The sequence below is a fragment of the Nerophis ophidion genome, linkage group LG17 (genome assembly GCF_033978795.1).
Source record: "Nerophis ophidion isolate RoL-2023_Sa linkage group LG17, RoL_Noph_v1.0, whole genome shotgun sequence".
Lineage (NCBI taxonomy): Eukaryota > Metazoa > Chordata > Actinopteri > Syngnathiformes > Syngnathidae > Nerophis > Nerophis ophidion.
The window spans coordinates 5,262,023-5,285,040 of record NC_084627.1 but is presented as its reverse complement, the minus strand read 5'-3'; the positions used below and the strand labels follow the sequence as shown (position 1 = coordinate 5,285,040).

Here is a 23,018-nt window from a genome sequence, read left to right as displayed (position 1 = left end):
CTAGGGCCAATTTTAGTGTTGCCAATCAACCTATCCCCAGGTGCATGTCTTTGGAAGTGGGAGGAAGCCGGAGTACCCGGAGGGAACCCACGCATTCACGGGGAGAACATGCAAACTCCACACGGAAAGATCCCGAGCCTGGGATTGAACCCAGGACTGCAGGACCTTCGTATTGTGAGGCAGACGCACTAACCCCTCTGCCACCGTGAAGCCCCAGAAGAGAACACACAATGGATAATACAAATAATAACAGAAGAAATGAACAAATTAAAAAAATGGTTTGACAAAAACCAACTATCATTGAATCTCAGTAAAACTAAAATAATGCTATTTGGTAACAGTAGAAAAGAAAGTCAAACACAAATACAAATAGACGGAATAGAAATTGAAAGAGTAAATGAAACCAAATTTCTAGGTATACTGATTGATGATAAATTGAACTGGAAATCTCATGTAAAAATTATACAACATAAAGTTTGCAAGAAATATATCAATAATGAATAAAGCCAAATATGTTCTATACCAAAAATCACTTTATATTCTCTACTGCTCACTAGTGTTACCATATCTGAGTTACTGTGTAGAAATATGGGGAAATAATTACAAAAGTACACTTCATTCACTAACTGTTACAAAAAAGATCAGTTAGAATAATACATGATGTTGGGCATAGAGAACATACAAACCCTTTATTTATTGAATCAAAGATACTGAAATTCCACGACGTAGTGGAATTGCAAACAGATAAAATTATACACAAAGCAAACTATAACCTGCTTCCCAAGAATATACAACAATTCTTCTCAACAAAAGAAGAGAAATATAATCTTAGAGAAAAATGTAATTTAAAACATTTGTATGCACGTACAACACTTAAGACCTTCAGTATATCAGTATGTGGAATTAAATTATGGAATGGATTAAGCAAAGCAATCAAACAATGTACTAATATGATCCACTTCAAGAAACTCTTCAAACTGGAAGTGTTTACAAAGTACAAAAATGAAGAACCATGATAAACATTCTGATTTTACTCACCCATTCATTCTCAAAATAATCTGATTTATCTCATCGTATGGAATAAAACTTACTTCACCAATTATTTATTTATTTATTTATTTGTATTGTGATTACTTATTACTTATGGAGTATACATTGTGAATACATTGAGAACAGGAAGTGAACAAAAGTTTTAGCAACTGTTATGTAAAGAAAAGGGGTGGGATTAAATATGCTCTGCTTCTTCCTACTCCTTTTCGAACATGTTGAAAAGAGAAACTGGAAATTGTGATGTATCATGTTGTATGCTTGCATGCATGTTCGAAATAAACTCAAACTCAAACACACACCATACACTTCTCCCGACACATTTCTATTAAAATAAGCAGATAAGGGATTTTCCAAAATTATCCTAGTAAATGTGTCTAACATCTGAATCGCTCCCACTGCCCTCGCCTCTGTTTTTTTTTTTCTAGTCCTTCACTCTCACTATCCTCATCCACGAATCTTTCATCCTCGCTCAAATTAATGGGGAAATTGTTGCTTTCTCGGTCCGAATCGCTCTCGCTGCTGGTGGCCATGATTGTAAACAATGTTCAGATGTAAGGAGCGCCACAACCGGTGACTTCACGCGCACATCGTCTGCTACTTCCGGTACAGGCAAGGCTTTTTTATTAGCGACCAAAAGTTGCAAACTTTATGTCCATGTTCTCTACTAAATCTTTTCAGAAAAAAATATGGCAATATTGCGAAAAGATCAAGTATGACACATAGAATGGACCTGCTATCCCCGTCTAAATAAGAACATCTCATTTCAGTAGGCCTTTAAAAGCAATCTGTCAATTGGCACAACACCATTTTTTTAAATTTCCTAATGGTCGCATTAAAACACAGGAAGTGAACAAACTATCAGTAATCACTGAGACATGGAGAGAGGTAGGATTAAATCAACGTTTGTCTCCTTCAAACATATTATTGAATGTAAACATGTCCTGTTCATTTCTTTTGTAACATGTTGACTATGTTTGAAATGACTAAACCAGGGGTGCCTATTATGTCGACCAGTCGATCGCGATCGACTGGTCGATCTCGGAGGGTGTGTCAGTCGATCTCAAGCCAGGCATTAAAAAATAGACATAAAAATGAGCAATCATCAATCATACCAAGACTTCACTTTCGTCAGTTGTTTGACATTCTCGGCACCCGAGGATCTTGTGAGATGACGCTGGCTGCTGCGAGCTCATATTTAAGAAAAAAATCACTAACAGGGCGGACGCAGGGAAACACATTTTATTTCTAGAGACTCCGTACCTACTGTCAAAACTCTAAAGACCGACTGCACAGTTCCTGTCTTCACCATAAAAGACCTGTTTTATCCTGCCTGTGCTAACAAAATAAGAGTCTCAGAAAGCTAGCGTGCACAAGCTAGCAAGCTACGGAGTTTGATGCCAATGTATTTCTCCCCCGCCCTCAGTGACCACTTTCTCACTTGCTTGCCCACCCGCACACTCACTGACGTCACTCACCTGCTGCCAGACATTAAAGGGCCACACACATATGCTACTCTCATAACAAAGTGTTTAAAAACCAGTATGCAAGTTGGACAAATGAGATGCCAAATCCAACCACTTTCATGTGGTATTGGACAGAAAGGAGGACTTTTTTTTTTCCTCCATTTGAAAATGTGGACGTTATCAGCACCACTGTCTAATTCCAATCAATGCAAGTCATCAGAATCAGGTAATACACCAATTTATATTCTTGTCTTCATGAAAGAAAGGAATCTATGTGTGTTAAACATGCTTGTATTATCATTAAACACCATTAACTTGTTAAAAAAAATGTCTTTCATAAATAAATAAATATAAATTATAAATAGGAATGAGGTAGATCTCCTCGACTTGGTCAATTGAAAAGTAGCTCACCTGCAGAAAAAGTGTGAGCGCCCCTGGACTAAACCATAAACTAAGCTTTTAATTATCTTTGCACAGTGAAAAGGCCTTTGGTGGTGAAAGACACCTACCTTCTGTGCCCGGCTCCCGTTTTGGAAAAGGAGGGAATGTAAGTACTATTCTAATGAGCGCGTACTCTTTTATTCCCGGCAAATTGTCGAGAAACCTCATTCCTCTCATTGACACGCGCTTGCTTTTTCTCTGCAGGGCCGCCACGCTCCACGTCAGCATGAACAACGGCCTGAGTTTCATATCCAGCTCCGTCACCATCACTGCTGTCACTTGTGTGAGTACCACGCCGAGGGCGAGAAGAAAGCCAAACCAAACCCACCATCTTTGTTTTCCAACACGAGCCTGACATCACTATGCTACGTCATATCTCCTAATGACTCTTAAGTTCTCCTTCGCTCCCACTGATCCTAAAATCTTGGAAGATTTGGAAAACATCTGCCATGCATACACCTTCTGCTTTATGTTACTTGGACTTGGAAACACGATGGAAAGTGTTATTTTAAAACCTTGTTTCAAAGCACACGCCCCAAAATATGCATAATTAAATACAAGCCCTGTTTCCATATGAGTTGGGAAATTGTGTTAGATGTAAATATAAACAGAATACAATGATTTGCAAATTCTTTTCAACCCATATTCAGTTGAATATGCTACAAAGACAACATATTTGATGTTCAAACTGATGAACTTTTTTTTTGCAAATAATCATTAACTTTAGAATTTGATGCCAGCAACACGTGACAAAGAAGTTGGGAAAGGTGGCAATAAATACTGATAAAGTTGAGGAATGCTCATCAAACACTTATTTGGAACATCCCACAGGTGTGCGGGCTAATTGGGAACAGGTGGGTGCCATGATTGGGTATAAAAACAGCTTCCCAAAAAATGCTCAGTCTTTCACAATAAAGGATGGGGCGAGGTACACCCCTTTGTCCACAACTGTGTGAGCAAATAGTCAAACAGTTTAAGAACAACGTTTCTCAAAGTGCAATTGCAAGAAATTTAGGGATTTCAACATCTACGGTCCATAATATCATCAAAAGGTTCAGAGAATCTGGAGAAATCACTCTATGTAACCAACATTGCTGCAAACCAACATTGAGTGACCGTGACCTTCGATCCCTCAAACGGCACTGTTTCAAAAACCGACATTAATCTCTAAAGGATATCACCACATGGGCTCAGGAACACTTCAGAAAACCACTGTCACTAAATACAGTTCGTCGCTACATCTGTAAGTGCAAGTTAAAGCTCTACTATGCAAGGCGAAAGCCATTTATCAACAACATCCAGAAACGCCGCCGGCTTCTCTGGGCCTGAGATCATCTAAGATGGACTGATGCAAAGTGGAAAAGTGTTCTGTGGTCTGACGAGTGCCCATTTCAAATTGTTTTTGGAAATATTCGACATTGTGTCATCCGGACCAAAGAGGAACAGAACCATCCGGACTGTTATAAGCGCAAAGTTGAAAAGCCAGCATCTGTGATGGTATGGGGGTGTATTTGTGCCCAAGGCATGGGTAACTTACACATCTGTGAAGGCACCATTAATGCTGACAGGTACATACAGGTTTTGGAGCAACAAACAATGCCATCTAAGCGCCGTCTTTTTCATGGACGCCCCTGCTTATTTCAGCAAGACTATGCCAAGCCACATTCAGCACGTGTTACAACAGCGTCGGTTTATAAAAAAAAGAGTGCGGGTACTTTCCTGGCCCGCCTGCAGTCCAGACCTGTCTCCCATGGAAAATGTGTGGCACATTATGAAGCGTAAAACACGACAGCGGAGACCCCGGACTGTTGAACGACTGAAGCTCTACATAAAACAAGAATGGGAAAAAAATTCCACTTACAAAGCTTCAACAATTAGTTTCCTCAGTTCCCAAACGTCTATTGAGTGTTGTTAAAAGAAAAGGTGATGTAACACAGTGGTGAACATGCCCTTTCCCAACTACTTTGGCACGTGTTGCCGCCATGAAATTCTAAGTTAATTATTATTTGCAAAAAAAATAAATAAAGTTTATGAGTTTGAACATCAAATATCTTGTCTTTGTAGCATATTCAACTGAATATGGGTTGAAAAGGATTTGCAAATCATTGTATTCCGTTTATATTTACATCTAACACAATTTCCCAACTCATATGGAAACAGGGTTTGTAATATTAGCAGCCATAAAAAGCCCCCGCCCCCACGCGAAAAAAAAGAAAATGTTTACTCTGAGCAGACATTCTTTGCTCTGGCCAGGCCAGGTCGGCTGTCACCTTAACTGCCAAATGGAATGGAGACATATTTTAGTCATCAATTGCAGACATCCAAGTCTGCTATCAATTATACTTAGGCCTTTGTGAAAACACTACCTTTGCAGTCCCTATTTTTTGCCCTGGGAGGGTTTGATCGTGTCCAGATCATTCTCTGGGGACATCCTATGGAGGGAAAGGACTGTATTTTAAGGAACGGCATGCAAAATTTACTGCTGGGAAAAAGCAATACGTTTTACGCAGCTGTGTGAGAGTGTGTCGTAAAAGCAAGTTGTTACCAAGACGTACAGTATGTGAGTCAGAGCGGGACCCGACACTACTTACTGTAAGTGCGTGTAAATACAGCACTACCTCGGCTAAAAAAAAAAAGCTGAATCGTACGGAAAAAAGGAAGCAATTGTTCCCATAATAAAGGAAATCCACATTTTACAGGGAATATCTATAGCAGGGGTCACCAACCTCTTTGAAACCAAGAGCTACTTCTTGGGTACTGATTAATGCGAAGGGCTACCAGTTTGATACACACTTAAATAAATTGCCAGAAATAGCCAAATTGCTCAATTTACCTTTAATAAATAAACCTACATAACATGCACCTGGGGATAGGTTGATTGGCAACACTAAATTGGCCCTAGTGTGTGAATGTGAGTGTGAATGTTGTCTGTCTATCTGTGTTGGCCCTGCGATGAGGTGGCGACTTGTCCAGGGTGTACCCCGCCTTCCGCCCGATTGTAGCTGAGATAGGCGCCAGCGCCCCCCGCGACCCCGTAAGGGACAAGCGGTAGAAAATGGATGGATGTATATATATATATAAAAGGGTATTTCTGTCTGTCGTTCCGTCGTACATTTTTTTTCCTTTTACGGAAGGTTTTTTGTAGAGAATAAATGATGAAAAAACACTTAATTTAATGGTTTAAAAGAGGAGAAAACACGAAAAAAAATTAAATTAAATTTTGAAACATAGTTTCTCTTCAATTTCGAGTCTTTAAAATTCAAAATTCTACCGAGATAAATTAAGAGAAAAATAATCTAATTCCAATCTTTTTGAAAAAATTTAAATAAGAATTTATGGAACATCTTTAGTAATTTTTCCTGATTAAGATTAATTTAAAAAATTTGATGACATGTTTTAAATAGGTTAAAATCCACTTTGAAATAATATTTAAATTTGATTCTACAGATTTTTCTAGATTTGCCAGAATATTTTTTTTTTTTTTGAATCATAATAAGTATAATATTTTACAAATATTCTTTGTCGAAAAAACAGAAGCTAAAATGAAGAATTAAATTAAAATGTATTTATTATTATTTACAATAAATTAAAAAACATTTGACCATTGATTTAAATTGTCAGGAAAGAAGAGGAAGGAAATTAAAAGGTATAAAGGTATATGTGTTTAAAAGGGGTACTTTGCAGGCGCGTAAAATCAAAACCTGAGAACTTATCAAAACTCTGTTCTATACTTTTAATCAGAAGGGTTCAATCTCTCTCCTGTGCGAGTTTGAAGCCAAAACAACAAACGCACTCAGAGGAGATAATGTTTGAAGAAAGGTGACCGGTTTTTACAAAACTTTTGTTTTGAAGGGGGGATTGCAAACTTCCTGTTGATTTTTGTTGGGGGTTGTCAATCTATGAAATGTAGGTCTAAGCGAGACCTACATAGAGGTTTTTGTTTCATGTCTCTACGACATTCTTACCGGAAGTTACAAGCAATTTTGCCTGTGTTTTCTTCCTAGGCGCAGTTTTTTCAGTGTTTTATTCAGAAATAGCGCTAGAGCGCAATTTTGAGTTTTGGGGTTTGGTTTTTTCATTAGATCGCAATTTTCGCCAGTCCTTATGTGTGCGCCAAGTTTGGTGACTTTTGAAGCAGTTTGAAGGGGTCAAATTACAGCGTAAAGAGGCAAAAATTGCATTTTTTGCGAAAATTGCATTTTGAAGGGGTTTTTGCCAACTTCCTGTAGATTTTTGCTGAAAGAAGTGAGTGTATGAAAATTGGGTCTAACTCAGACCTACATAGGAGTATTTGTTTCATCTCGCTATGACATTCCTAACAGAAGTTACATGCAGTTTTGTCTGTAATTTTTTCCTAGGGGGCGCTAGAGCGCAATTTTAATTTTGGGGGATTGGTTGCTTAATATGTTGGGAAGGTTTGCTATACCGACGTGTGTGTCAAATTTGGTGAGTTTTGAAGCATGTTAAGGGGGTCAAATCCTTTGGAGTCCTTTGCCATGGGCCTGCGGACCCTAATAAAAACATAAATGTAATGCCTTTTTTCGGCGGCGAGTTTGAGTTGGGGCGGGGTTTGGTGGTAGCGGGGGTGTATATTGTAGCGTCCCAGAAGAGTTAGTGATGCAAGGGATTCTGGGTATTTGTCCGGTTGTGTTTGTGTTGTGTTACGGTGCGGATATTCTCCCGAAACGTGTTTGGCATTCTTGTTTGCTGTGGGTTCACAGTGTGGCGCATATTTGTAACAGTGTTAAACTTGTTTATACGGCCACCCTCAGTGTGACCTGTATGACTGTTGACCAAGTATGCCTTGCATACACTTGTGTGTGTGTATGAGCCGCGTATATTATGTGAGTGGGCCGGCGTGGTAGCGGGTGTGTATATTGTAGCGTCCCGGAAGAGTTAGTGATGCAAGGGATTCTGGGTATTTGTCCGGTTGTGTTTATGTTGTGTTACGGTGCGGATATTCTCCCGAAACGTGTTTGTCATTCTTGTTTGCTGTGGGTTCACAGTGTGGCGCATATTTGTAACAGTGTTAAACTTCTTTATACGGCCACCCTCAGTGTGACCTGTATGGCTGTTGACCAAGTATGCCTTGCATACACTTGTGTGTGTGTGTATGAGCCGCATATATTATGTGAGTGGGCCGGCGTGGTAGCGGGTGTGTATATTGTAGCGTCCCGGAAGAGTTAGTGATGCAAGGGATTCTGGGTATTTGTCCGGTTGTGTTTGTGTTGTGTTACGGTACGGATATTCTCCCGAAACGTGTTTGTCATTCTTGTTTGCTGTGGGTTCACAGTGTGGCGCATATTTGTAACAGTGTTAAACTTGTTTATACGGCCACCCTCAGTGTGACCTGTATGGCTGTTGACCAAGTATGCCTTGCATACACTTGTGTGTGTGTATGAGCCGCATATATTATGTGAGTGGGCCGGCGTGGTAGCGGGGGTGTATATTGTAGCGTCCCGGAAGAGTTAGTGATGCAAGGGGTTCTGGGTATTTGTCCGGCTGTGTTTATGTTGTGTTACGGTGCGGATATTCTCCCGAAACGTGTTTGTCATTCTTGTTTGCTGTGGGTTCACAGTGTGGCGCATATTTGTAACAGTGTTAAACTTGTTTATACGGCCACCCTCAGTGTGACCTGTATGGCCGTTGACCAAGTATGCCTTGCATACACTTGTGTGTGTGTGTATGAGCTGCATATATTATGTGAGTGGGCCGGCGTGGTAGCGGGTGTGTATATTGTAGCGTCCCGGAAGAGTTAGTGATGCAAGGGATTCTGGGTATTTGTCCGGTTGTGTTTGTGTTGTGTTACGGTACGGATATTCTCCCGAAACGTGTTTGGCATTCTTGTTTGCTGTGGGTTCACAGTGTGGCGCATATTTGTAACTGTTAAACTTGTTTATACGGCCACCCTCAGTGTGACCTGTATGGCTGTTGACAAAGTATGCCTTGCATACACTTGTGTGTGTGTGTATGAGCCGCATATATTATGTGAGTGGGCCGGCGTGGTAGCGGGGGTGTATATTGTAGCGACCCGGAAGAGTTAGTGATGCAAGGGGTTCTGGGTATTTGTCCGATTGTGTTTATGTTATGTTACGGTGCGGATATTCTCCCGAAACGTGTTTGTCATTCTTGTTTGCTGTGGGTTCACAGTGTGGCGCATATTTGTAACAGTGTTAAACTTGTTTATACGGCCACCCTCAGTGTGACCTGTATGGCTGTTGACCAAGTATGCCTGGCATACACTTGTGTGTGTGTGTATGAGCCGCATATATTATGTGAGTGGGCCGGCGTGGTAGCGGGGGTGTATATTGTAGCGTCCCGGAAGAGTTAGTGATGCAAGGGGTTCTGGGTATTTGTCCGGCTGTGTTTATGTTGTGTTACGGTGCGGATATTCTCCCGAAACGTGTTTGTCATTCTTGTTTGCTGTGGGTTCACAGTGTAGCGCATATTTGTAACAGTGTTAAACTTATTTATACGGCCACCCTCAGTGTGACCTGTATGGCCGTTGACCAAGTATGCCTTGCATACACTTGTGTGTGTGTGTATGAGCCGCATATATTATGTGAGTGGGCCGGCGTGGTAGCGGGTGTGTATATTGTAGCGTCCCGGAAGAGTTAGTGATGCAAGGGATTCTGGGTATTTGTCCGGTTGTGTTTGTGTTGTGTTACGGTGCGGATATTCTCCCGAAACGTGTTTGTCATTCTTGTTTGCTGTGGGTTCACAGTGTGGCGCATATTTGTAACAGTGTTAAACTTGTTTATACGGCCACCCTCAGTGTGACCTGTATGGCTGTTGACCAAGTATGCCTTGCACACACTTGTGTGTGTGTGTGAGCCGCATATATTATGTGAGTGGGCCGGCGTGGTAGCGGGTGTGTATATTGTAGCGTCCCGGAAGAGTTAGTGATGCAAGGGATTCTGGGTATTTGTCCGGCTGTGTTTATGTTGTGTTACGGTGCGGATATTCTCCCGAAACGTGTTTGTCATTCTTGTTTGCTGTGGGTTCACAGTGTGGCGCATATTTGTAACAGTGTTAAACTTGTTTATACGGCCACCCTCAGTGTGACCTGTATGGCTGTTGACCAAGTATGCCTTGCACACACTTCTGTGTGTGTGTGAGCCGCATATATTATGTGAGTGGGCCGGCACGCTGTTTTTATGGAAGAAAAGCGGACGTGGCGACATGTAGAGAACGGCAAAAGTAGTGCTTTTACGGCCCGCCCCCAATATTATTGTCTGGGTGGAAATCGGGAGGGGCACTGAATTTTGGGAGTCTCCCGGGTAAATTGGGAGGGTTGAGGAGTATGAGTATTAGCGGTGAATGTGGTGTTACAGCTCTAATGTTAATTTGATATTGCCTCAAGGGCCAAATGAAATTACACGGGGGCCAGAGTTTGACACCCATGGTGTAGATGTACCTTTGTACTTTGCTACGACTTCTTTCCTGAATTCAATAGTGCTGGCACTCGCAACTTTCGTTGGCCCTTTAGTTTTGTCTCAAACCCGAAGTAACACCTCTCATAGTGTGATCAGCGCAGGGATTGATAGATTCATCCTGCCCCAAAGGAAGATACAGACACTGAGCTGTTCATGGTTCTGTGTGTGTTCTAAGAACAAATTAAGCACACATAACAAACACGACTAAAAGATTTGGCTGTACGGACGGTGTTCGATCATTGCCTGCTTCCACATAAAAGTCAAGATATTAGAACATCTAATAAGTCATGATTGTGTTTTTCTGACCAGTCTGATGGGACCTTTGTGGCGATTGCTCTGCTCATCCTGCTGCTCCTGCTCATCTTTGCTCTGCTGTGGTGGTTCTGGCCTCTCTGCTGCACCGTGGTAAGCTCGAGCGCAGTAAAACTAAGTCATCTTTTAGAAGGACCCTTTTAAAACCTGTCATGATGCCATGCAGGTCATTCATGAGCCACCACCACCACCGATAGAGGACGATTTCTCGGTAAGGGATTCATACCATTTTATAGACATGCATCTTGTATATATACTCTTGTCTTACCTGCCGGTTTGAATGGGTTCTTTCATGCTTTGGGGGAACTGGGTTTGTAGCATAGTCCTGCATGAAAAAAACAAGGGCTTTAAAAATATTGCTTGACCTTGCTCTGATATAAGTGTGCAACCTCCCTTCTCTTCCCAGGACGACGAGGATGACTTTCACAAGAAGAGATGGCCCACAGTGGACGCCTCGTATTACGGAGGCCGCGGCGTTGGAGGCATCAAAAGAATGGAGGTACGCGTGGTCTTAAGATAAGATAACATTGAGGCTGCAATTCAAAACCACATTTTCTCGCCAATCGGTACTTGTTTTTGTGTATTCGGGATAAATCCAGAAAATTTGGAATCAAACTTTGGAGGCATACAGGTATTTATAGAACAATCTTGCTGTTAAGACCTGATCAAGGAGGTGACCCCAGGGTGCAGAGGCGGGAGGCAAGGTAGAATTACAAAAAGGGGAATATGAAATAAGTCCAAAAAGTGTAACAGAAGGCGATGGGGCAGAAGTGCACACCATGAATAAACAAACAAAAACAGGTTCCTCAGTGGTCGGCAGGGAAAACGGCCAGGTCGGACTGAGCACAGCAAAAAGTCCAACACAAAATATTCTTTACCTTAGAGGGACTATGAAGCGAACACAATGAGGAGAGGGATTACAGGAATAAGGAGAAACAACATACCAGGACTGAACTCTCACTATTATGTTAGATCCACTATGGACTGGACTCTCACTATTATGTTGGATCCACTATGGACTGGACTCTCACAATATTATGCTAGATCCACAATGGACTGGACTCTCACTATTATGTTAGATCCACTATGGACTGGACTCTCACAATATTATGCTAGATCCACAATGGACTGGACTCTCACTATTATGTTAGATCCACAATGGACTGGACTCTCACTATTATGTTAGATCCACTATGGACTGGACTTTCACAATATTATGCTAGACCCACTCGACGTCCATTGCATCCGGTCTCCCCTAGAGGGGGAGGGGGGTTACCCACATCTGCAGTCCTCTCCAAGGTTTCTAATAGTCATTCACATTGGGTGGGGTTGTGAGTTTTCCCTTGCCCTGATGTGGGATCTGAACCGAGGATTTTGTTGTGGCTTGTGCAGCCCTTTGAGACACTTGTGATTTAGGGCTATATAAATAAACATTCATTGATTGATTGACGACGCCATGAAAACCTGTAACTTTTCTTGTGTGCCCCGCCTCTCAAAAGTGGAGCAAACAAGTAAGGCAGGCCTCTTCGGTGCTGAAAATCAGGCTCTAGGGACACATTACTGCTGGGACATCATTACAGTCAATTATGCTCAGGGGGTGACCTTCCAAGTGTTTTCTACTTCCACTGTTTGCTTGAGGACACGAGGGCACATACTTACACGGCGCCTGGGGGTCGCTATGACATGTTGTGATGCTCCAGAGTATTTCCTCCTCTGGCGTCGGTGCCCTGTGACCACATCTGTCAGCACTTTGCAGCGAGTGCGAGGCTGTGCTGCATCACGACAGCAGACTTTCACTTAACAGCACATACGAGAGGTCAAGAGGGGTCGCACATCTGTCCTGGGTGATGAAAAGTCAAGGAGATGTCTCAGTACTGCACACCCTTGGAAAATATGCATCATGTATTTGCTGAAAGGATTCACTTTTTTTTTTGTGACATAACCACTTTTTACCCCAAATGTGCTGACAGTTTGTTTTTCCCTGAAATTTTGATGTGAAAAAGAGTGACTTACCAGCCATTCCACCCAATCAGAAAATAAAATGTATAAACACACTTTAAAATCAAGCTTTAACTTCTTGAGGCCCAAGCTGTTTGTTTACATGCTTTTTTAATTTCTCTTAGCTATTTGGACTTATTGCACCCTAATTAAAATAAAAACTAAGAGTCATCTTTTTATATGATGTACTTAGTCCATAAGTACACAGATGTGTACTTCATGTTTAGTGACATGCTAATTCTTTTTTTTACACTTTTTTTCCCAAATTACATTGTATGTTAATACTCTTCTGACACCACCAGATGGCAGTATAAGTGTCCACATAAGTGGCCATAAGACCCCAATTTAGTAGTGTACACAATTTTGGAAATAAGAGCTAAAAGGTGCTGTCCACGCATGTGGACACAAAGCCTTTAGAGGTTTTTAAAATACTTTTGTTTGAATTTAGCAAAGTGTTCTTCACTTTGCTAAATACAATTTGACATGCCTTCACTGTTACTGTACACTGTACCATAAAACATCAGAAATGTTTTTTTTTTTCTTTACATAGTTGTGTTACTTCTTAACCTGTGTATAATTAAAAAAATAAATTTTTAAAGAAAAGACTAACCAATTTAATTAGAATTCACACTTTAGTCACATGGTACACAGGACGTTGCATCATTCAGATCTGGTGCAGGCCAAGAGAAAAGCCAAAAATACATTTTTTTTTCTGTAACTATGGCTGATTATTTCATCTAAGACTGGAGGGTGAGGGTTAAAATCTCAGCACAGTCCTGTTACCCAAACTATTTTAAATATTATTTATTCTGTTGTTGAATCACTGTTATTAATTATTGATTATTTAATTATTGAATCACATGCTATTAAGATGGATAAAATTCACTCACTCAATCAATCAATGTATATTTATATAGCCCTGAATCACAAGTGTCTCAAAGGGCTGCACAAGCCACAACGACATCCTCAGTTCAGAGCCCACATCAAGGCAAGGAAAAATTCAACCCAGTGGGATGACAATGAGAAACCTTGGAGAGGACCGCAGATGTGGGGGACCCCCGCCCCTAGGGCGACCAGTGCAATGGACTTCGAGTGGGTCTAGCATAATATTGTGAGAGTCCAGTCCATAGTGGATCTAACATAATAGTGAGAGTCCAGTCCATAGTGGATCTAACATAATAGTGAGAATTCAGTCCATAGTGGATCTAACATAATAGTGAAAGTCCAGTCCATAGTGGATCTAGCATAATATTGTGAGAGTATAGTCCATAGTGGATCTAACATTATAGTGAAAGTCCAGTCCATATTGGATCTAGCATAATATTGTGAGAATCCAGTCCATAGTGGATCTAACATAATAGTGAGAGTCCAGTCCATAATGGATCTAACATAATAGTGAAAGTCCAGTCCATAGTGGATCTAGCATAATATTGTGAGAATCCAGTCCATAGTGGATCTAACATAATAGTGAGAGTCCAGTCCATAGTGGATCTAACATAATCGTGAAAGTCCAGTCCATAGTGGATCTAACATAATAGTGAGAGTCCGGTCCATAGTGGGGCCAGCAGGAGACCATCTCGAGCAGAGACGGGTCAGCAGAGCAGAGATGTCCCCAACCAATGCACAGACGAGCGGTCCACCCCGGGTCCCAAGTCTGGACAGCCAGCACTTCATCCATGGCCACCAGACCTGTGACACCCCCCCCTTCCACGAGGGAGAGGGGGGCAGACTGGAAAAGAAAAACGGCAGTTCAACTGGTCTAAAAGGGCGGTCAATTTAAAGGGTAGAGTATACAAATGAGTTTTAAAATGGGACTTAAATGCCTGTACTCCTGTTACTTTCTGTCCTGTTATTTCAATAACTCATCCTCAACTTATGAGCTTTATACAAACAGACAAAGGCGCCAGAAATGGACCGCTACACATTTTGAGTAGTTCAAATACGTGTACGATCAGATTTGGTTGTTTCCTTGCAGGTGCGCTGGGGTGACAGAGGCTCCACCGAGGAAGGAGCCAAGCTGGAAAAAGCAAAGAACGCTCGGGTTGTGATGCCCGAAGACGAACCCGATCTTCCGCCTTTATCGCGGCTGCACTACCACCTGCGAAAACCCGCCCACCCTCACAAGTGGTACTCCCCCATCAAGGTGCTTTTGCTTACATTACATCACAATATAAACAGACTTCAGGACACCCTTATAAACTACAACACGTATTATTCAACCTACCCATACATGTCAACATCATTGAAAAAGGCAGATGGTCGATAACCTCTAAATACGGGGTGTCCTAACTTTTTCTACACGGGGCAAAAACAGAAAGAAAGAAAAAATGACAGCCATTGTGAGATTTTTGTACCTATTACGTTTCAAATCAGGGCAGCACGGTGAAGCAGGGGTTAGTGCACATGCCTCACAATACGAAGGTCGAGGGTTCAATCCCGGGCTCCGGATCTTTCTGTGTGGAGTTTGCTTGTTCTCCCCGTGACTGCGTGGGTTCCCTGCGGGTACTCCGGCTTCCTCCCACCTCCAAAGACATGCACCTGGGAATAGGCCCCTCCCACCTCCAAAGACATGCACCTGGGGATAGGCCCCTCCCACCTCCAAAGACATGCACCTGGGGATAGGTTGATTGTCAACACTAAATGGTCCCTAGTGTGTCAATGTTGTCTGTCTATCTGTGTTGGCCCTGCGATGAGGTGGTGACTTGTACCCCGCCTTCCGCCCCATTGTAGCTGAGATAGGCTCCAAAAGGGACACGCGGTAGGAAATGGATGGATGGACTGTTATGGTTTGCAGAGGGAGATGACGGCAACAGACACCAGAGGATGTAATGCAGGGGTGTCAAACTCAAATACAAAGTGGGCCAAAATTCTAAACTGAACAAAGCCGCGGTCCAAAGTTGAACAACTGAACATTTTAATAGGGACCCAAACAAGTTTTGCATTGAATATTGAACAAGCAAGGCTTATATAACTTTATAGTGACATGCAAAATCGAGTTTTGTTGGTAGCGGGGGTGTATATTGTAGCGTCCCGGAAGAGTTAGTGCTGCAAGGGGTTCTGGGTATTTGTTCTGTTGTGTTATGGTGCAGATGTTCTCCCGAAATGTGTTTGTCATTCTTGTTTGGTGTGGGCTCACAGTGTGGTGTAACAGTGTTAAAGTTGTTTATAGGGCCACCCTCAGTGTGACCTGTATGGCTGTTGACTAAGCATGCCTTGCATTCACTTGTGTGTGTGTAGAAGCCGCATATATTACGTGATTAGGCCGGCACGCTGTTTGTATGGAGGAAAAGCCGACGTGAAGACAGGTTGTAGAGGATGCTAAAAGTAGTGCCTTTAAGGCACGCCCCCAATATTGTTGTCCGGGTGGAAATTCGGGAGAATGGTTGCCCCGGGAGATTTTCGGGGGGTACTGAAATTCGGGATTCTCCTGGAAAAAGGGTTGGCAAGTATGAAAATCATCGTTGAATACGGTGATACAGCGACACCGCCACTGTATAATACCGGCGGGCCGGCTTTAATGTTAATTTATTATTCCCTCAAGGGCCAAATGAAATTACAGGCCCGCGGGCCAGAGTTTGACACCCATGGTGTAATGGATGGATGTATCAAATCAAACTTTATTATATAATACTATTCCTTCACGGGCAAGTGGCAAACACAATATCCTGTACAAAAAAAATAGAAGAGAAGAACACACACGCGTGAACACACAAACACACACACACACACACACACACACACACACATACATACACACACAAAGCCAAAACAAAAAATTAAACTAAAACAATCAAATATATGTCATCGTATGCTAAGCCCTATGTGAGAAAGTCAAGGCCCCCTAATTAATGATTTATGGCCTCCGGGAGGATATTTGATTAGTATTAGAAGCGGCCAGCAGGCCACCGCCACCAATACTTCATCAGTGTTGGCGCTAGGAATTTTCAAAATATATTTTCTGTTTGTTTTTTTTGCTTTTTTTGGGGTGGGGTTTACGTTGGGATATAAACAAAAAATACTTTTGACATTTACAGCAGACAACAGCTATATGATGTATTTGAATATGATGTAATGCAGGGGTGCCCAAACTTTTTCCACTGAGGGCCGCAGACTGAAAAATCAAAGCATGCGGGGGCCATTTTGATATTTTTCCTTTTTAAAAGCAATACAATAGATGATTTTTTTACATCTTTGGCTTTCCTCAAGTTTGGTCCCCGGTCTCCGGAAGGGTCTCAGTCATAAAAATGTTAGAAATAAGTCATAAATTATTTTTTTTTTTCATTTAACGCTTGAATCTCAAGATCAACTTCAGGTCTGTCTGTCGTTATAAAAATTTTTTAATTTGTGTTTTTTATGTTTATGGCCTTTATGTCAAAACCCTTATTTATATGGCGAACACACAAACTATGCAACATTTTCCCCCAAAACATTTCAAAGTGGAATACATGACGTGAAGTAATTGGAACCCTAAATAGGTGAATAATTCATAACAATAAAAAAAGAATAAGTGTTGAAAATAAGCCAAATGTATATTTATATTATTTTACTTTTAACGCTGAAGTCTGTATATCTCTTGATTATAAGATTTTATAATTTTTTTCAAGTTATTTTGTTATGCCCTTTTTGTGAAAGAAAACTTTGTTTCGCACAAAATATGCAATATTATCCCACCAAAATATTTGAAAGTGAAATTGTTTCAGTGATGTAATTGGAGTCTTCAGCAGGTCAATAAAGCATGGCAGCTTTGTGTTATTAGTGTCAATGTTTAAAATTTTTATTATAGTATTTTTTAGAATGGGCCGGGGGCCATTAACAAATTAACTGGGGGCCACAAATGGCCCTCGGGCCGCACTCTGGACACGCCTGATGTAATGGATAGAAATGTCTGATGCTGGATGTCAATAAAAAAAAAAAGGAAAAAAAATACATTTTAAAAAAGGAATTTTCAAAATGGGGTCCCTGGACCCCATTTAGTCATAAAAATAGTGTCCCACAGTACATTTTTGGGGTCCCACTTTGTTGTAGGCGTTTTGAAAACAAATGATAAATGTACGCATTATCCTGTTATATCTCACATTCTATATTCCATCCATTTTCTGCCGCTTTCCCCTTTCGGGGTCGCGGGGGGTGCTGGAGCCTATCTCAGCTGCATTCGGGCGGAAGGCGGAGTACACCCTGGACAAGTCACCACCCCATCGCAGGGCCAACATAGATAGACAGACAACATTCACACACTAAGGCCAATTTTAGTGTTGCCAATCAACCGATCCCCAGGTGCATGTCTTTGGAGTTGGGAAGAAGCTGGAGGGAACCCACGCAGTCACGGGGAGAACATGCAAACTCCACACAGAAAGGTCCCGAGCCCAGGATCGAACCCAGGACCTTCGTATTGTGAGGCACATATACTAACCCCTGTGCTAACATGAAGGAAAGAAGAAAGTGAATACATATGCATAAAAAGGTGTTTTCTCTTGTATTATTTGTTTTTTTAATGAACTGACGTTTATGACAACCTTTTTCCAAAACATTGTATATTGTGGTTTGGAAAAAAGTTGTCATAAACGTTAATTTATTAAAATAAAAACAATAAAAAAGGAAACTATTTTTTTATACATATGTAAATGTATTCAGTTATAAACATTCATTTATTTTCTTCTTTCCTTCATGGATCTAAACTTTACCGCTGCCGCTATTTTTTTCTATATTTATATTGTAATATTTTCAGAATTTGTTTGTTCTACTTTTTGGCCAAAGTAAGACAAAGAAAACATCCATCCATCCATTTTCTACCGCTTATTCCCTTTTGGGGTCGCGGGGGGCGCTGGCGCCTATCTCAGCTACAATCGGGCGGAAGGCGGGGTACACCCTGGACAAGTCGCCACCTCATCGCAGGGCCAACACAGATAGATAGACAACATTCACAATCTTTATTTATTTCTTATTTTTTTCATGTCATGATTTTAATAGTCCAAGATTTTCCTCCATGCGGCCCCTGAGCTAAAATGAGTTTGACACCCCTGTGCCAAAACAAATATTACTAAAACAAAATTAACAAGAAAAAGTTGAAATGTTGACACTAATACAACAAAGCTGACATGCAGGTGTTTAAAAATGTTTTGTTTAGACAATGAAAAATACCAAAATGGCCCTTGCATCTTTTATTTAAAAAAAAAAAAAAAAAGGTTTAGACATCCATGTGCCAAGCGCTTAAGAATAATAATAATAAAAATTAAAAAAAGTTGTACTTTTTTTTTTTATCAGTCAATGACGAATAGTTAAGTAAAAGTGTGATACTACCCGTAATTTTCGGAGTATAGGTTGCTTCGGAGTATAAGTCGCACCTGCCGAAAATGCATAATAAAGAAGGGGAAAAAAACATATATAAGTCGCACTGGAGTATAAGTCGCATTTTTTTGGGAAATTTATTTGATCTGCACCGCTCGCCACCTAAAACGAGCTGATTATTACAAATTGGAACACATTCGGATTGTGAATGATCGGCAAAATTACCCCGAAAGTGCAGTTCACCTTTAAACATAAACAATGTCTGTTTTTTAATAAACATTTTTTTTTTAATAGCCCTTGCATGCAGAGGTGGGTAGAGTAGCCAGAAATTGTACTCAAGTAAGAGTACAGTTACTTTAGAGATTTATTACTCAAGTAAAAGTAAAGAGTAGTCACCCAAATATTTACTTGAGTAAAAGTAAAAAGTATGTTGTGAAAAATCTACTCAAGTACTGAGTAACTGATGAGTAACCTGTTTAATGATTACGGCAACAAATAATGCACAAAAACATAAAAATAGCAATGAGCAAATTCAGAGCCAGGAATATCTCTTAAGCAACTAAAACAATAATATATATTAAATAATAGTACATTAAAATAAAATTAAAATTAAGGCACATTGAGCCACAATAACTTAACAGCACCATAGGCTCAGTGGGCATTCATTGATTTGATTGATTGATTGATTAAAACTAATAGTAGATTGCACAGTACAGTACATATTCTGTACAATTGACCACTAAATGGTAACACCCCAATAAGTTTGTCAACATGTTTAAGTCGGGTTTTACGTATCACGGTCATGTGACCACCTGGCTCTGTTTGATTGGTCCAACGTCACCAGTGACTACATGTGATTGGTGAAATGCAGGCATGCGTAGATTCTACTTTGAAGCTCTGTCATTAACAAAAACAAACATTAACAGATCGATTAAAAAAAGTAGCGAGTAGCGAGCTTAATGTAGATAAATGGAACGGAGTAAAAGTAGCGTTTCTTCTCTATAAATATACTCAAATAAAAGTAAAAGTATGTTGCATAAAAATTACTCGTAGAAGTACAATTTATCCCAAAAGTTACTCAAGTAAATGTAACGGAGTAAATGTAGCGTGTTACTACCCACCTCTGCTTGCATGCTTTGACTTTTCAGTCCCCTCAGGAAAGCAAGTTGTACACTGCAAAAAGTCAGCGTTCAAAAACAAGAAAAAAAAAATTCAAAAATGAGGGGTATTTTATTTGAACTAAGCAAAATTATCTGCCAATGGAACAAGAAAATTTGGCTTGTCAAGACTTTCTAAAACAAGTAAAATTAGCTAACCTCACTGAACCCAAAAATACCTTAAAATACAGTATTTTTCGGAGTATAAGTCGCGCCTGCCGAAAATGCATAATAAAGAAGGAAAAAACATAAATACGATGCACTGGAGTATAAGTCGCATTTTTGGGGAAATTTATTTGATAAAACCCAACACCAAGAATAGACATTTGAAAGGCAATTTAAAATAAATAAAGAATAGTGAACAACAGGCTGAATAAGTGTATTTAATATGAGGCATAAATAAGCAACTGAGATGGTGCCTGCTATGTTAACACAACATATTATGGTAAGTCATTCAAATAACTATAACATATAAAACATGTTACACCTTTACCAAACAATCTGTCACTCCTAATTGCTAAATCCCATGAAATCTTATACGTCTAGTCTCTTACGTGAATGAGCTAAATAATATAATTTGATATTTTACGGTAATGTGTTGATAATTTCACACATAAGTCGCTCCTGAGTATAAGTCGCACCCCTGACCAAACTATGAAAAAAACTGCGACTTATAGTCCGAAAAATACGGTAAACATTTTTCTTTGTTTAATGTTGTGGGACCCGGGCCACACTTTGGACACCCATGTGATAAAGTTAGTTTTATTGTGTATCGCTCTCAAACACATTCAACCATTTCCTCCTTATGATTACCAAATGCCAAACAATGACATATATTACAGTAGAAATGGGGGAAAAAGAGGGATGGTGAAGAATCGACAGCCGGTGTTGGTATCTAACATTGATGGGAAATAGTTGAATGTGTGCTCTCGAACCAATCAAGTCAGCTGCTATAATGAGAAGCAGATGTCAGCTGAGATCACAACTAAATATGGAAGCTTTTCAGCAGGTGCTTCTCCTCCTCACCAAAATAACATTCTTCTACACCTCACACATTGGGTGTCAATACAGAAGCAAAAAAATAAAGAAAATAATTACAGAAGCAAAACAACCCTTAACTTGAATTTAAAGAGGTTGTGTATGTGAGTGTGTGTGTGTGTGTGTGTGTGTGTGTGTGTGTGTGTTCTGGCAATGCTTACTTAATGGGGACATCGCTCTGTTTACACAGTCACCCATACTTGCCAACCCTCCCAATTTTCCCGGGAGACTCTCGAATTTCAGTGCCATCCATCCATCCATCCATTTTCTACCGCTTATTCCCTTTGGGCTGTCTATCTCAGCTACAATCGGGCGGAAGGCGGGGTACACCCTGGACAAGTCGCCACCTCATCGCAGGGCCAACACAGATAGACAGACAACATTCACACTCACATTCACACACTAGGGCCAATTTAGTGTTGCCAATCAACCTATCCCCAGGTGCATGTCTTTGGAAGTGGGAGGAAGCCGGAGTACCCGGAGGGAACCCACGCATTCACGGGGAGAACATGCAAACTCCACACAGAAAGATCCCGAGCCTGGATTTGAACCCAGGACTGCAGGACCTTCGTATTGTGAGGCAGACGCACTAACCCCTCTGCCACCGTGAAGAATTTCAGTGCCCCTATCGAAAATGTCCCGGGGCAACTCATCCATCCATCCTTTTTCAACCGCTTATTCCCTTTTTGGGGTCGCGGGGGATGCTGGCGCCTATCTCAGCTACAATCGGGCGGAAGGCGGGGTACACCCTGGACAAGTCGCCACCTTATCGCAGGGCCAACACAGATAGACAGACAACATTCACACTCACATTCACACACTAGGGACCATTTATCCCGGGGCAAACTATTCTCCCAAATTTCTCTGGATTACCACCCGGACAACAATATTGGGGATTGCCTTAAAGGCACTGCCTTTAGCGTCCTCTACAACCTGTCGTCACATCCACTTTTCCGCCATACAAACAGCGTACCGGCCCATTCACATAATATATGCGGCTTTTACAGACACCCACAAGTGAATGCAACGCATACTTGTTCAACAGCCATACAGGTCACACTGAGGGTGCCCGTTTAAACAACTTTAACACTCTTGCTAATATGCGCCACACTGTGAACCCACACCAAACAAGAATGACAAACACATTTCGGGAGAACATCCGCACCGTAACACAACATAAAAACAACAGAACAAATACCCAGAATCCCATGCATCCCTAACTCTTCTGGGCTACATTATACAACCCCGCTACCACCAACCCCCCGTCCGTGCATTCGGTTGAGGTGGGCGGGGTTTGGTTGTAGCCAGGGTGTATAGTGAATTGTGAAGTGAATTATATTTATATAGCGCTTTTTCTCGAGTGACTCAAAGCGCTTTACATAGTGAAACCCAATATCTAAATTACATTTAAACCAGTGTGGGTGGCACTGGGAGCAGGTGGGTAAAGTGTCTTGCCCAAGGACACAACGGCAGTGACTAGGATGGCGGAAGCGGGAATCGAACCTGCAACCCTCAAGTTGCTGGCACGGCCGCTCTACCAACCGAGCTATGCCGCCGTATAATGTAGCCCGGAAGAGTTAGGGATGCATGGGATTCTGGGTATTTGTTCTGTTGTGGCGCATATTAGTAAGAGTGTTAAAGTTGTTTAAACGGGCACCCTCAGTGTGACGTGTATGGCTGTTGAACAAGTATGCCTTGCATTCACTTACGCATGTTTGCAGTAGCCACACACAACATGTGACTGGGCTGGCAAGCTATTTGTCACTGTTGTAGAGGGCGTTAAACGCGGTACCATCAAAGCACGCCCATATTATTGTTGTTTGAGTGAATATCAATAG

The 23,018-nt window shown here is 41.2% G+C and overlaps 1 protein-coding gene across 3 annotated transcripts in view; it reads left to right on the top strand.

Moving 5' to 3' along the window:
* The window catches only part of antxr1b (ANTXR cell adhesion molecule 1b), a 77,750-nt gene that overhangs the window by 39,406 nt on the left and 15,326 nt on the right, over window positions 1-23,018 (top strand). For all 3 annotated transcript variants that reach the window (XM_061875807.1, XM_061875806.1, XM_061875804.1), the window contains 6 exons: window positions 2,991-3,060; window positions 3,159-3,237; window positions 10,700-10,795; window positions 10,869-10,913; window positions 11,109-11,201; window positions 14,676-14,843. In XM_061875807.1, coding sequence (XP_061731791.1) covers window positions 2,991-3,060; window positions 3,159-3,237; window positions 10,700-10,795; window positions 10,869-10,913; window positions 11,109-11,201; window positions 14,676-14,843 — 551 coding nt within the window. The remainder of the gene's footprint in view (window positions 1-2,990; window positions 3,061-3,158; window positions 3,238-10,699; window positions 10,796-10,868; window positions 10,914-11,108; window positions 11,202-14,675; window positions 14,844-23,018) is intronic.